Here is a 16,837-nt window from a genome sequence, read left to right as displayed (position 1 = left end):
CGTATGTCATATGCATGTGTCAAGTACACATTTGTTGGAATGAACGTGTATCTGTGTATACGTATACATGCTGACTTACAAATGTGTACATGCCCAAGTTTTGTATATACACCACAGAAAAATGTATCATTGGAAGTCTTCCCTTAAAAGAAAAAAAGCTGCTTGGAACCAGTGTTTGACATACTAACATAGAAACACAACAATCTGCTTCCTACCTTGCTCCTGCACGTAGTATGCCAAAAACAAATCAAGCTCCTTGACTGATACTGTTATGTGATGTGGCTGGACGCAAAGTGCTGGATTTGTGCAATGTGGGGATTTCATGAGTCGCTCTCCATCCGTACTTTCCAAGGGGATGCCTTTGAACAGGATCACCATGACTAGATCCAGACGCCAGACTTTGTCAGCCTGTCGCAGGCAATCGATTCTCCTAATCTTACCCTTCTGGTCAGGATTGGACAATACACAGCATGGGTGCTTCTTCCCAGTAACAGTGAGCACAAAATCCTCCCGGTACTCTTGGCGGATATCTTTGCGCAGTTTGGCGAGGAGCCTGGATGCCCACTTCTGTTTAATTTCAGGCTTTTCACTAAGTAGCTCATCCTTGACTGCTCTTTCCTCATCCTTTGACATTCGCTTCTCATGTTTTTTAAAGTACTTGCGTTTTCGAGCCTGAAGGTTGAACCAAGTATAGGCGATTGCACGGACATGTGGTAGAAGTGCCTCAATGAACGGGTGAAATTCATCCTGTTGAAAGAAAAGGTGCAGGGGAGAAAGAAGAAAACTCAAAGTCAGTTTGTTCTCATAATAAAGGCAATAGAGAGATAAGTTTCTGAACATTTTGAAGTGAAAACCAAGATGAAGAAAATATAGACTTAACATTTACAACAATTTCTGCACAACACTCATTTATGTAATTACTACAACTGTCAGACAAGAGACAGAAGTATCCTGAGCATCACATTTTCCCCACATTTCATCCTCTGAAACAAACACATGAAGGCTTTATTTTGTATGCCCTTCAATTCACAATGCTATACAGACTACATCATTTAAAAGAGATGCTATCAAGATGTTATTTGACTGATCGGCTAATGCCAAGCAGTACCATTTTACAAAGAGGACACAATACGATTTTAAAAATTCTGAGCAGAAATGTTCAAAACGCAGGAGCGAATGCCACAGTTCATTTCTCTTCTCTGTGGCACAGAAACACAAAGCATATACATGCTCAGTGTAATGCCACACAGTTCCCGCTTCTGGAGCATGCTCTCAGCAAGAGACTGCTGGTGGCACAAAGAGCATGCGCCATTAAACTTGATCCATTTTCTTATCAATCGTCCAACATTCCAACACTGAAACAGCACCATTCCAGTGGTGGTAACTAGAGAAACCAGTATACGGTAAGGGAAGGTGGGCAAAAGACACAGCATGTAAAAATCCTGAACAGAAGCTTCTGTACTTAGAGCTCTGCATGCCTCCTTCTCATCCCCCTCCCCCACACACACACTTAGTAAAACAGAAGTTTATGAAGTTGAGAACAAAATTACATTAATGTTCGTCCAGAAGCTCTACTATCGGATTTGAAGCCCCACGGAGTTAGTTAATTTGTTAACTGATCACATGAGTGTGGCAATTATTCTAAACCCCTTAAAAATCAATCTGAGATGTACAATGAAAAATGGCAACTTGGCACAAACTTTGCATTCTTTGTGTTTCTGCATGCTGTGGCAGGGTGACATTAGGAGTACACCACTGGTCAAACACCGCTTTTATGAAATCCACGCAATTTATTTACATTTTTAAAATATCCTTCCTGGCATTTGGTTTTACCTGCAGGTTCATATCTTCTACCTAGTTGCAGTGTGTAATGCATTAAAGGGGGTTAAGCCTAAATGTAATGTACATTAGTGATATACTTGTACAAGTATATCATTCATTCATTTTGCCTGTTTTAAGTAGCATCCTCGATACTTGTTCATGCCCAAATAGGACTTTCCCCCAAAGTATTGTCTACCTCTGTGAACAAATATGAATGTAATTATTCCACTAATTTAAAATGGCCAAAACCCACTACCAAACATTACCATGTTTTGGTTTTGAAGGAAGACATTATGGAGGTGTCTCGCTATTTTTTATGTGTTTCTGTTTTTAAGCACTATGCAGGGGTTATGCATCACATTGAATGATGGAATACAATCATACCACAACTTAGCTTTCTTTATGTGATTATACACAAGAATAGAGTATATAAACTAATATTTTAGTTACACTGATAGAAATGGAATGATGTATTTAATCCGTGGGATGATTAACTCTATTAGGTAAAAATGACGAAAGTATAACTAATGGCTTCATAATTATACAGAGTTCACAATATTTTCTTGGCGACCTATTGGACTTCAGACTAAGATTTTGGTATTAAAAACTTCAAATTTAAAATCAAATTCAGAGTATTCTGAATGTTAAAATCATGTAAAATTTGATTTTTCACCCCTAATTTCCTCCCTTCCCGCCGCCCCCCCAAAAACGTTGTGAGCACAGTTGCACATATGGCCAAACATTACCTTCACAAGAAAAAAAATCTGAACCAAAATTGAACAGTAAAGGATGCAAATAGTTTTATTACAGTGTGAAACATAAAGGCAATGATTAAACTGTTCAGTAGTTTCCAGCAGAGATTTGAACATTTCTGATACTATACTGGCACACAAACCTAGGCCAGGCAAAGAGTTAAACCACAATCTGTTCTTTGTGTGGGAAGGCAGTACTGCACTGAGCAACCACAGCCCACGATAAGACTTCCCTATCGCCATACACTTTCTGATGCCATGCTTTTTCCTCTCATTAGAACTACTACAGAAAGTTTATTTTTTCTCCTCAGAAAGTTATCTTAAAGAAAGTCATTTAATAACATTTTGATTTTAACATATGTCGCAAAAAGGTTTAACATATAACATTTCTAATTCATTTTATTACAGATTTTGAAACCTGTAACTTCTGGGGGGAGGGGATTAGAGTGGGGGGAGTCCTTTTGTCCCAAATACTGTAATTTCCTCTACATTTAAAGTAGGCTGCAGTGCTTATAGTTTAAAATACATAAAATATTGTATATCAAGCAGTTTGGGGGGAGGGTGGTTAATAAGGACATCATGAACTTTTTTGGTTTGACTTTACTTTTAGGTACTATATTGAATATTAACAATAATATCCAATAGTATCCAAAACCATAAGTCATTTTATACTTAAATTTCAGGTCTGACACTCTAATAGTTTAATTTTTCTCTACACAAAGAGAAACTTTATTTTTTTTATTATGACTAGGGTTTTGTTTTACAATATCATCAAATACTGTAACTATAAAATATATGTTCAAGAAAAATACAAAGCAGAAAAGCAGCAAGTTATGTCCTGCTGTAAAGCAGTATTATCAAATATCTTTGAGAGATTCATTGTGCATCTGGATTCCTTTCAAATGAAACATTACTTGACAAGAAGTGCCCCATAAAAATGATCCTAAATGGAGATTTGCTATTAATCATACACATTCTCTGCTCAACCTCCTAAAAAGCCATCTACTAAATTTGATTTTTTTCCCTAACATTGGTAGAGGCAATATTGAAAAAAATGATTTTTATGTGGCACTTACCCATGTGAATCATAACTGCTCTTGCAATAAAGTGATTTATGAAGGTAAGATTTTCAAGTGTCGTAACAAATGGTTCAGGTGAACCAATATGCATCAACAATTTAAACTAACGTGGAAGTTATTCTGAAATATGTATATAGCTTGCAAATAAATGAACAAATACCTACACTGTAATCACAATATAATGCTGACAGATAGGCCAAGCTTCCTTTTTCAGAGTAGTTTACAAGAGAAATGTATTTCCCTTCTCCTTCCCCCTCACCTTACCTCTTCCTAAATTTCATATCAATCCATCTACATTCAAATTAGAGAACTATGATACAGAAAATGAGGCAAAAGTCTAGCAATTACCCATAGAAAATCTTGTATTCACAATTTCATTGTATGGATTTTTATTATTTTTCCCTATAACTAAACAATATTTTATAGCAATATAAAAATAAACCGTGTTAAATATATCACAAGAGCCTGAGCATTTAAAGGCATGCGGTAACTGCATCCTATCATGTCTCAGTCAAGAGAGATAAATTGGAGTTTATATTCATTCCAACACAGGAGGAGAGAGTGGGGGAAATACATTGTATGTGATGTCTGTATACTAACGTACAGGTATTTGAACTGGCAATGGGAAACATTCCCAATTGCCAAGTATTGGCTTAACAAACCTACAGATCTACTCTAAAAAGAGGCTACAATGCGATATCCTCACAAACTGAACTATAACTTTTGTAAAGCGCTATTTTGCTCTGTGCTTACAAGTTTTAACAGAATATTTTGTGATGAGCACACAGCACTAGACTCAAAATATGTCCAGACCATCATACAAATAGCGACTACAATAGAAATTAAAATAATTTTATCCAGGTTTTTCCAAACTGCTAATCCAACTTCATATCAGATTCAGTGATATTCTACTTTAAAAAAAAAATAAAGAGAAAACAAAGCAAGTAAACCTAACCTTCAAATTGGAGACAAGAGGAGGGGAATTAGTAAATAAATTTCAATCAGTTCAAACAGAGGATAGAAATTTTTTCAAATAAAGAAAATCAGAACTGCTACAGTTGTATTCCCAATGTATATTACTAAATTTGCCTATTTAAATAGTCATATGATACAGCATGATTGGAAAGGGCTATATTTATATATATACACAAGTTCTTAATACATCAGTGCAAGATAATGCTCTTTTATTTATGCTTGCATAAATCCCATAAATTAAGTTTTATAAACATATACATAGTGACATGTTAATATAGATTTGAAAAAAAGATGTAAACCAAACATATAAAAAAAATGTCATAAGACCTGGAAATAGCAAAAGACCTTATCCGCTATATTACAGGTGGGAATGAGAATTTGCCCTATTACTTTAATATAACGTAAAAACTATTTTATTTCATTTGTATTAGTCTTAGATGTACACTCATGTACAGAAGACCCATTAACTTGTCAATATTTTTTTTAAGAGAGGACAGCTGATGAAGGGGGGAAAAATCTACTAAACATGGATTACACCAGAAGTAATTCCTAGGTGCGTACCTGCAAACATATATGCATATCTTCAATTCATAGTGTAATCTATATGTTATAATATAATTATTTATTTTTAAACTACAAGAAAATTTAATACTCTTGTCCAGTTTAGTTGACATTTACTTGCTCAAAATATCCATATCTAAGTCAATCACACATAGATGCCAAACAAAATATAAACAATAAAAAATGTGTCAGCCAAAAAGCTACAGGACTGTATCCAATCAATGAATAAGCCTTATCTTTGTTTTCATCTTCATTCACAATTTCTGAATGCTTCAGTCCTTCTAAATCACAATGTTTTTAATTGTCAAATAATTGAAATCATAATTATTTGTCCTCTGTACAAGTATAACTGCATTAATATTAGATTTACAATAATATAACACTAGATTTACATTCTCACTTTTCTTTAGTTATTTGTTGCACCAATGTGGACACAAGCAGCTATCAGTTAATCAGTTTACATCACATCCTCCTAAGGCAGACTTTTACTAAAAACTGCTGAAAACTATCCCATAGCTTTAGAGTTAGTTTACTCTTTGGAATATGTTCTAGCACCAATACATGTATTTCTTGTTAAAGTGATAATAAATATACTCTGCGGTAACTTCTGATGTGTTACTTTCTACTGTTTAAAATAATAGTTTCAAAAGAACTGTAGATCCGTATTCTGTTTCCTTCACCATGTTTTAAATATCTTTATAAAACCCTGGATTTTCCAGAATCTACTCTCTGTATCTCCCCTACTTGAAACAATATTGCACAGTTTGTCCAAAATTTCTCAAAACATATAATCTTGGATGCAGCATAGACAATTATTGCTTGTTTTTCTTATAAGATCCAAAAAGTCAGTTACCACCAAAGCATGACAATAACTATAAGTGCAATTTATATAAAAGATAATTTTTGCTTTTGAAGTTGCATGCTAATTTATAAAATTATAAAACACCAAAATTAAACAAGAAAAATGTTATGTCCCTAGACAGTCAAATAAAAAAAAATCCTGTAGTTTGGTCATTCTCACTCTAATCAACCTCATACTGCTGGCAGACTATAGATTATTAATTCAGCGTGGAACAGTATTACTTTTACATCAGTCAATGTTCAATTAAAAATAACACTTTTCTTCTTAAACCCTTGTATTAGACATTGAGTGAATAAACAGGAGAGCAGAAAAGACAGCAGATCAATATTCTCCAGTCTAATCAGAACTTTTCAAACCCGCTTTTTAATTATATTCATTTATATTGTTTTTTACCTTTGGCTTTTTATGCAACAATTTAGCAGTATTTATCTAGGGATGGAACTTTCAACGAATCTCCCCCAAAACAATGGCCTTGTACAGTTTGTTCTCTGCTGTTCTATTTTGCAACAGGAGTTTGGACCCTGACAAGCAGCTATAATTATGCTTTAAGCCGTTACTACTATTAGCATGACTCATTGAGAACCATATTATATGTGGCTTTATATATATATAAAATAAAAATATATAAAATATAAAATCAAAATGCATCTGTACCTGAGTGAGACAGATGGGAGAATACATCATGACTTCGCTTTGAGAACACACTTCCCGGAGAGCCCCTAAGAAAAGCCTCAAAAGGGAATAATTTCATCTATTCATTTTAGACATCTGAGAACTCAAGGAAGATGAAATCAATCAGGACGGGATTCTGCCCTGGATCACCACAACTTCACAGCAAACCCCAGTCCTCCTTAAATAGCCAAAGATTCAAGTTCACTCCGTGTGCTAGATTTCCCGGGGTGAAATCCAATCTACAATTTTAACCCTCTTGTTGTCGGCGGCTCAGGAGTCTCGCTTTTGCTGCTTCTGCTGCTGCTGGTTTTCGGATGAAGGGTTTTTTCGGGGTGGGGGAGGTGGACGGGAGGGTTTTTGTTGTTTGCTTTTTTAAGATGTTGGTGGCGGCGGCGGTGGTTGCACTGTCACCACGCTACCAAAGTTCAAGGTTACAGCCCGGAGCGGAGCAGGAAAGTCCCGGAGTAATCGCAGGCGAAACTTTGCAAGGAAGAGACCATGTGCGTATGTGAGAGAGTGAGTGAGAGTGTGAGTCCCCCAAGGCTGGGAAATGCTTCGCAGCGCGCAATCTCCGGGCTTCTCTCGCAGCAGCCTGTGCCTCTCTCTGCCTATCCACTCCCTCCCTCTCTCTAATGTGGGCAATGTTAAGAGGCTGCTTTCCAAACGCCCACTATAATAAAAATGATCTCTTGAAAATTCAAAACGATAAATCTCTCCCTCTCTCCCTCCCCATTTGCTCCCTCTCTCGCTTGCTGCAAAACTTGGAAGTTGGAAAATCCACCGGTTACACCCTGGGGACCCCCTTCCAGTTCGCTTCCCCAAATGAGACTTGAGGATTGTTTTTAATTATTTAATTACACAATCATCGCTTACACTCCTCCTCCTGCAAACACATTCCTTTTTTCCACCAGATCTTCACCACCCCCCTCCTCCTCCTCCTCTTCATCAATCATCTACCACTGTAGAAGAATCCAGCACGTTTTACAAACATGCCTAATTTTCCCCTCCCTTCGGGTGAAAGAAGGCTTTTGGGGGGGAAGAGGGGGAGTTGGTACAAAGATTATTGCAGCAGCTATTTCAGAGCACTGCCAGTAATAAACCCACTTCCCTCTGCTTGTCCTGGGAAGTGCCCAGTGGAAAATTCCCTCACAGGGAGACAGAAAGGGGCTGGGGCTGCAACAACCTGGCCCTCTACTCTGGCCTCTGCCCACCAGCCCAGGAGGAGCCGCTGCGCGCACCCCGCGAGGAGAGGCGGGGGCCTGGGCGGGAAGCTAAAAGCGTGAAACTTCGCCACATCGCCACTCATTCAACCCAACCCAGAGCGGTGGTGGAAGCCGGGGCTCCTTGTTCTTTGCATGCCCAGCATGCAGCCCTGTCTCTCGGGTTGCGTTTTTCACTGTTATTGCCCCGTGCACCTAAAACCCGAGGGGCTGCTGGGCTTTCGCTGACAGTGCAATGGGGCCTCCTACTCTGGGCTGCTTTTTGTCTCCCTGCCAGGGAGCCCCTTACACATGGCCCCCATCCCTCCGCCTTGCCGTCGCAGCCTGAGCAGCACACGCCCTCAGGGACCGGGGTAGTCTGCGGGGCAGGCTCCTTTCCGTAGAGGCTATGCGATAGGGGGGGGGTCAGGCCAGCTTTCGGGGGGGGGGCGGCTTTCTCCCCTGGCGTGCCCAGTGGGGTGCAAGCAGCAACTCAAGGGCATCAAACAATCTGGAGGATGGGGCCCGCGGTAGCAAAGTCTGGTTTCAATCTTCCAAACCAGCTTTACTAGGAAGCTGAAGCCCGAGGACGAGTTTCTTGCTCCAGGAATGTAGTGAATGAAACTTATTTCTCCTCCTGTAGGGAGGGCGGTGTGATGCAGTGCAGATCTCGGGGGGAGGGGGCACCCACCCCAGGCGCGCTGCTGCTGGTGGTGGTGGTGGTGACACAAAGGGGAACGAGAAGCTGACGAAGCGCCTGATCAGTGCCAGCTCCTGCAGCAGCCTGAAGTTGAAACCTTCCCTGTGTTTCGGTATTGAGAGCCTCTCTAGTCTAAACTGTCCTGAAGGGACCAGTGACTTTTCCTTTCCCAAAGTGGGAGTTATTCACGTCAGTTATTCACAACGACACATCAAGAAAAGTAGGCAGGTTCAAGTCAACCATGAAATGGTCACTTTTTAACCCCGTCCTGTCCTCATTAGGGAAATGCTCAAACACAGCCCATTTTCAAAGAGGGCTCTTAATGAGGAGAGCTTGCCAAGTCTACCAGCTGCAATTCCCATAAATTTACAAGCCAAAGGAAGGGGGAAAGGGAGGGGGGTTCGTACAAGACAGGTAATGTCAAAGGAAACAGCGAGAGCCCAACACATTAACCCTTAAAAGAAACCTATCTACATCCATTCTGGTGGCTAGCTGCACTTTCAGACTTTGCTCAAAGCATCGGTGTTTGAACAAGTCACGTCTTCTTCCTTGTAAGAGTCGTATTTAAAAGTGACAAGCAAGTTCAGAGCGCGCACTCACGCCAGAAGCGATGAGGCAAACTCGGGGTTAACCCTAGTGAACACACTTCATTTCGTATCTTGCACAGAATACACCAAATCCTATCATCTTGTGCCAGACACTGCAAAAAGCTGATAACGCCAGCTTTAAATACTGGAGTTTCCCTTTGAATAAATATTCAATTTAACTGGAGTTAATTTACCATAAAAGACATTCCCCTTGGCACAAATGCACTAATGTCCTTGAACACCTCTTTAAGCGCTTGGACTCTACACAACCAGCCATTACTGCGGGTCTGCTTTAAAGCTGTAATAGCCTTCTCCCCCCCCCCCGCTCCCCAACTCACCCCTTACCCCACTAGAAATGCTGCCTCTGTGAGTTGCACAGATTTTATAACTAGCCCCTCCTCCGGGTATGTACTGGGAAAGGGACCCTTTTTTCGCCAAAGACATTTACACTAAAAGCAACAAAGTGTGACAAGCGTCTGAACTCGAACAGCAGGACAAAGAAGAGGAACAAGGTAAGGAGAGCCAGTGAGCCTTGGGGTTTCTACAAGCCAGAAGAAACTGCAGAGTTAGATGGGTGCGGTTGATATCCCCACTCAGACACATTCACATACACACACACTGGAATAGGAACAAGGACTGGGGATTATATATACACGTATACATTCGCTGTTGTTAATAACTGGTTTTCACTTCCACTAAGTGAGACAAAGAAGACTAGCCAGGGAGGGGGAGAGAGAGAGATGAGGCTGACTGCTTGGGGCCCCGTGTGGCCGGCTGTGTCTGTCTCCCTCTGTCCTCAGGCGCCCTGCACACACAGCGCCCGGCCCTTCACTCACTAACACTGACGCACCAGCAAACCAGCGCTACTTATTTAACAAAATACCAGACTAACTCCAGGCCTTTCCAGGAATAGATGTGTTAGCCAGGATTAACCAAACTCATTCTGGGAAGACATCCGTAGGGACGGAGTGGAAACGGTATGGTGATTCATCTCAATAAATGCCCCCTCTTTAATAAGCAAACTATAAAAACAACATGGTTAATAGCGTCTCGGAAGTAGAGAAAGTTTTACTCGCAAGTACAAAGGTACAGAAATTCCCCTACAGCCTCCGCCAGCACATAAGCCTACAAAATGAAATATACATTCTAAAGATGGTTGCAAGATTGCTTTTTTCCCCGTTTTCTTTCTTTTTCTCTCCCCCCCCTCCCCACCCCCCCCTAAATTAGGATTACCTCTTCTGCAAATTAACCCAGGAGAGATTTAAAAGTTATTTGCTTAGGTACAGATACATATGAATGCTGATGTCTCATGTGCCTGACTTTTTAAGGACATGGTAGTTAGTGAAAGCAAACCATAACTGCGACTGGGCCTTGGCATACAGCGAAATTCTTTATGAAGGTAGCTCGAACACCTCAAAGCACCTAAAAATAAGCTACTATTGTTGCAAGTTATGTATTATTTAATATCCTGTCTTTCTGACAATTTCTCATAACACTACGTTTCCTAGCATTGCAATATTCGCTTCTGTATATACTGGAGATAAACAGACCTTCATATAGTGTTTAAAAAGCCACATATGTCTGTAATATTCACACATACACACACATTCGCCACCTGACCCATTGAATGACACTGAGAACTGGTTTGCTCTGCGCTAGTGCTTAGAGAAGCTGCTATGCCATCACCGGAATGGGAACACGATATTCTGCCGGGGGCAGCTTGAGGGAGTGATGAGGGTATGCATTTTATATATGTGAAACTTCATAAAACAAACAGCCACAACTAAAGCGAAGGCTCCTGTAAGAGATAAAGAGTCAAATGCGTCTATTTATTTATTACATCGCAATTGTCTAATCGGTATTTTAAATTCTCTCTCGGAAAATTAATACCAGTCTGGTCTTTCCTCTTCCCAGCATCCCCCAATACCCCCTATCTGGCATCCTGTACTTCTTTCACTGGGAGCTATTTGTGTTCCCCGGGGACAAAACTAAGCTGAGAAAATCACTGTTAATAACGTTAGTGCCGAAATACCAACGCACGCTGTTATACAGGAACAGTGTCTCACTCTGTCTACATTTCATGCACATTTACAGTTTGAAACTCACCGAGCAGCACTGATTTCAAATACAATACGAGGCTAGCCAGCTCGACTATATGGAAAACTAGAAACACTTTTTGAAACTAAAGGCCAAACAAACTTTCGCTGCCCTCCGCAGCAGTTTTCCACGGACGATTCAGATTTGAGTTCTATTGGACTCCTATGGAAACACATGCTCTCATACTCGCTATGTTTTAACACACACTATCTACACATTCTACAGAGAGTTTGTAGTTATATTTCCAGAGGATCTAAAAATTCAAAATTGGAAAGGCTTGTATGTCATCAAGTCTATATTTTTGCTAATGTAGGATTCCAGTTGGTGTCCTTTGTTCTAGTATTTTGGTTGTCAATCAGAATATCGTTTTATGCCTCAAAATCAAGAGAAAGATATTGTTAATGTTGGACTGTATATACCTGTTTATTTTAGTATACAAGGGTGTGAATTTCCTAATTATCTACAAACATACAGAGAATTATCCATTTCTGTCTGAATATTATAATAGGATCTTTTTAAAAATAAAAACCATCCCTTTCAGACATTTTGCAGCTATTTCAAATAATTCAGTATGCAAGAATCGCCTCCTCTTACATTTCTATTTCACCAGGCCCTTGTGACACAAAAGACAAGCTATATGCAGCTATCCATGTTGTAACATCAACTTTTCAACTTTATCAGCAGTAAGAAAATTAAGTTTATACCCGTTATATACACAAATATTTACATGTGTACACACACATATAGCATAGATTGACTAAATTATATATTATATACATCACAATGTTATACTGTGTGCAATATATATTATATATAATATGACCAGTAATTGTGAATTGCAAGGCGATTCAGGATTCCTTATGATTCAGGGTTCCTTGTGATATCATATTCAACTATACAGCAACGCTCCAGATGTTTATAATGTCATATAATTATAGTCTTGTTCAATTTTCCTGAGTATATTACATCTGTCCGATTACGATTGAAAATAAATGTAACTGGGGAAATAAACAATGAAACTCTCAATATTTTTATCTGTTCACGAAGTCTCAATTAATTTTTATATGCAGTTTAATTTATCAGTATAGGTTTTTTGAAATGTGAACAGTAAAACTTGTAACTCACTATAGTATCATCACACCTATAAATATATTAATATATTTTAATCATAGTGTTACTATTTTTTTCTGAATGATCAGAAATACACACACACACACACACACACACACACCTATCTAGCTCACTGGGTGTGTATGTGCTTGACCTCTGTCCACATATGGTTTGATGGTGACTCTAATACCCGAGCTTTCTCTGTCTCCCAGACCAGAAAAAATGAAAACATCAAACCGCAAATGTAAAAACTGTAAACCACAACGTTTTGTGTTACACAACGCTGCAGTTTTTACCCTGACTGCGTAAAGGTCACGTTTGCAGCCTTACAAAGGAATGGAAACCAATTCTCGCTAATATAGCAAATTCTCTCAAAACTCACATTAACTAATCTTAAACTTCCTGGACACACACAAAAAAAATAGTTGCAGCTGTATCTTTTCTGACAGTTTATATGACTTTCTAGATTTATTATGGGTTTTTTTTAAGAGATTGATGTAAACGTCTATACAAATCAGAGTTCAAAAGTTAACATTGAATCATAGGGAAAAAAGTTAAGTTACATGGGTTGCGGCTCAAGATCACTTCAAAGAAAGTTAGAGTTAAGTCTTGTGTATTTTGGCGCCTTTTCCCTGCCAGCTACTGTACTTTAAAAAAAAAAAAAACTTGGAGATCTTGTCTGTCCCGTCTCAAGTTCAATGGCAGCGCTTTCCAGCAGCAGGAGTAGGAGAAGATGGCCATTTTCGCAGCCCTAATAATAATTCAGATCACGCCACATCGGCATCTTGTGTCAAAGTCGAAACTGGCTTCCCCGCCCCCTTCAACCTGAGAGCTGCCAAGTCCTCACACACTCCGCATTCAACCACAACTTAATGGATGGGATATTGTGCATTAAAATGTGGCCCAGACACACAGGCGAGGAGAGGACAAGAGGGGAAAGCAGACAGACAGACAGACAGACACACATACACACACACACACACAGAAGAAAGGAATGAATTAAAAGTACAACATGCACGGCTCCCACAGCAAAACAGTAGGGTAAAAAAGGGGAGAGAGAAACCACAGGAAAGCCACAAAAGTAACTTTAAAAATACAAATTCAGAGATACAAAACGAACAGTTCATACTGCAACATGCAGCACCCGAGATAAATGAACTATTTAGCACAGCAAACAGAGGATCAATGGCACTTTTCCTCAAAAGTACACATTCAGGGTGAAAAGTGTATTCCATACAAAATATATCCAGACGGTTAGAAGGAAAAGAATCAAAGGGTGAACAAAAAAAGAAACTACAGCAACAAGACGGGGAAACAAAAACTGTCGCGAGATACAAATAAAGTAGCATTTTCATTAATCCTTTGCAGCGTATAACTGATAGCTGCCTGCCAGAGCAGAGGGGGAGGGGGGAAAGTTGAAGCAGGACATGTGCCAAGTTCAGCACTTTTGGACGCAAACTCCCATCAACTGATTCCTGGCATAAAAGTGTGACCCATATACAAAAGCTGCCAAAAAAGCAAAATATAAACAAACAATCCACCACTTATATCTCATCCTGTAAAACAGAAGTGATATCAGCTTTTAGGAAGGGGATATAACATCCACTCTGGAAACCACAGAGACACAATCGCAGCCTGGAGGGGGAAAAGAGGGAACAGCCAAGCAAATGGAAAGGGGGGAAAAAGCATAATTTTCAACGCCACATACCATTGCACTGTATTGCATTAAATAAATGGGATCCTGAAATCTGTAACACACAACACAGGGCCGTTGGCTTCACATGTCTCAGGTAACAAATTTATTCTTTTCTCAAGCGCTCGGTGTGATTTGTTTGTTTGTTTTTGTTTGGATTTCCAGCAAGTGGCCTTCTTTTTTAAAAAAAGAAAAAAATATTACTGTTTGCTCAGTTTTTTTTTTTTTAAATGGAGACACCAAACAGGAAGAAAATTCTTGGCCAGAGGAGGGGAAAAGGCGGTAAAGTTAAAGTCTATAGGCAGTGGGCAGCCCCCTCCTCCTTCTCCTCCTCCTCTCGCTTTCCAATCTTCCTTCCTCTTTGACTTGCAAGGCTGGAGAGTAGGTTTTGGTGGCTGACTTGAACGCGATCCAGGAGAGGCTGAGACCTTTGTGTGTGTGTGTGTGTGTGTGTGTGTGTGGAGCTGGGCTGGTCTCTGTATGTGTGTTGCTGCCTCTTTTTTTCCTTCCCTTCTCTTTCTCTCCCTCTCTCTCCCCCCTCTGCGACTGCAGAATGAGCTGGCGATACTAGCGCGGAGCTAGTGCGTACTTGGCCTCCTTCCACCTCTTTCCGATTGGCCGGCCCAGCGGCGGTGGCTCCCCTTAACCACCACCCACTAAACCACCCATTCCCCGACTCCCCATCTGCCCGCCGGAGCCCTTGGGAAGCGCGGCTCTTCGTTTCCGCCTGGCGGCTGCATAAGAAACCAAGAAAAAAGCTAAGGCAGGGGAGGGGGGAATTTATTTGCATATTCATACCGCAACACCCAATGAGAGAGAGAGAGAAAGAGAGAGAGAGAGAGAGGAGCCGGAGGCGGCACCAGCAGCCCCAGACAGGTCAGGGACCTGAAATCAGTACTTCAATTGACTCGATCCTTTTGCTGTATAAACGCAAGTCTCTGTGCGCGCGCGCTGGAGAACTGTGCTGACTGCATTGTTTCAAATGCTGCAGATGCACGCACGGATTTTGTTCTTGAACAGAAGTTTGTCGTAATTCCCATTCATTGTGGAAAGAGGTTTAAAATCTTACTCATCACGGTAACTACACACCTCTGATAAATATTATATATATATATATACATATATATATTATGGCATAGATACAGATAGAGTAGTACCGAATCGAAAATACGCTACTCCTACTATATATACTAGAAGATTATCTTTATTTTTTAAAAATAATCGTATTTAAGAAAGAAAGAAAACCAGCAGGATTCACTCAGTTGTCATTAAGGTGAAGCCACCTACTCCCCATGCCTACCTTTTGTGAGCCCCCAAAATTCCCATTGAATTTGAAGTCAATGGGAATTTTGGATGTTCAAGGAATTACAGGATAAAAAGCTCCTGGTGCAAACACTGAAAACGGGTTTAAATGGGAGCTGCAAAGTGCTGGAAACTTTTCAAAATCAGGCTTCTTGATTTAGGTGCTTAACTATAAGTTAGGCCCTGGCTTTTAAAAAATTCTGTCACCCTATTTAATGTGCTTGTCTGTGGGTCTAATCCTCAATAGTGGCATGAGTGGCGTCCGTTACTGCCAAAAATGTGACAGTGAATGAAGTTCTATGTACAAATTTATATTTTTCAGGCGTTTCACTGACAATAAAAAATTGCTCTAAGCTGAAAGCTGTCACATGTAGATTTTCAACTTAATATTGATGTTTTTATTAAATGTGATCAAATCAAATAGATTTGCAGCTTATTAATGAACATAGGTATAAAAACTATTGGTCTGTACCAATCTGAAACTTTTTGGAGTGTATAATATTCTAAAAAGGTTGGGAATTAAAAGTTGAATTTTGGAAAGTTAATACTCAATGTACTGTAATTGCTTCAGATAAAAAAAAAGCTTAATATTTATGTACAGCACTTGAAGAATAAATTTCTTCACATGCATTTTTATAAAAAGCCTTTTCAGACTACGCATGGCTTCAAATACCTGTTATAAAGTGCCAAATGACCAAACTACCATTATCAAAAGGACCAAAATAACTGCAGTGCAATTGTTGTTAGACCCAAACCTGAAGTCAATTGAAGCTCCGCATAGGCTCAGAGTTGCACATGCATTGAGCTCTTTGTAGGATTGGGGCCATAGACTGATAAAATTCCCTTGAACCAAAAGTATGGGAAGAAGTTATAAATCTAAAATACATCTTTTTAGTGCTAAAAATTTTTTGCAGAGTGTACACCCTAAAGAATCCTTATAATTGCTTTGATACCATTGCTGGGAGCAAGGACATCAGGAAGTTCCTCTCAGGAAGTCAGTTTGCTTTTTGGTTGTTTGATAATAATACCTTTAAAACTAACATGTATACTCCTACTATTAAGCATAAATTACCAAAAATAAAAACCATAAAGTAGAAATCCCAGAAAAAATGATTGTTTTCTTTTTATTTCTTCTAATTTTATTAAAAAAATCAAAAATGGGAAAAATTAAATGTAAAACATTTTCTTACATTGTGTTTAGTTAATGTAATTGCTAAAATAGTATCTGCCCTGGATTTTGTAAATTACATGCCATCCAGTTAATTGACTGGATAGCAGGCCTTTTTCCATGCCAGGGGGAATCTGTGGTTGTTTTTGTTGTATAGAATTCAGGACTCTGCATCTGATCTAGCAAACCACCAGGAATTCTTCATACTGTATCAGCTGAAAGAAGTAATGGCAATGTGGAAAACAAAACACTGAATGGT

General features: G+C 39.5%; 1 protein-coding gene across 14 annotated transcripts in view; it reads right to left on the bottom strand.

The window, feature by feature from the left end:
- NFIB (nuclear factor I B) overlaps positions 1-14,257 on the bottom strand; it is a 225,275-nt gene extending 211,018 nt beyond the window's left edge. The window contains exons 1-2 of one of the 14 annotated variants that reach the window (XM_034773058.1): positions 14,124-14,257; positions 216-747 (exon numbers count right to left, since the gene is read on the bottom strand). In XM_034773058.1, the coding sequence (XP_034628949.1) occupies positions 216-747; positions 14,124-14,141 (550 nt within the window). In that variant the 5' untranslated portion in view covers positions 14,142-14,257. Of the gene's footprint in view, positions 1-215; positions 748-1,108; positions 1,245-6,704; positions 7,976-14,123 lie in introns of those variants that run through there. The other 13 variants (XM_034773065.1, XM_034773069.1, XM_034773070.1 and 10 more) reach the window with 13 other exon arrangements.
- Between the last annotated feature and the right edge of the window lie 2,580 nt (positions 14,258-16,837).

The sequence above is a fragment of the Trachemys scripta genome, chromosome 6 (genome assembly GCF_013100865.1).
Source record: "Trachemys scripta elegans isolate TJP31775 chromosome 6, CAS_Tse_1.0, whole genome shotgun sequence".
NCBI classification, from domain to species: Eukaryota; Metazoa; Chordata; order Testudines; family Emydidae; genus Trachemys; species Trachemys scripta.
Note: the sequence above shows the minus strand (reverse complement) of the source record. Positions and strands in the feature narration are given on the sequence as shown.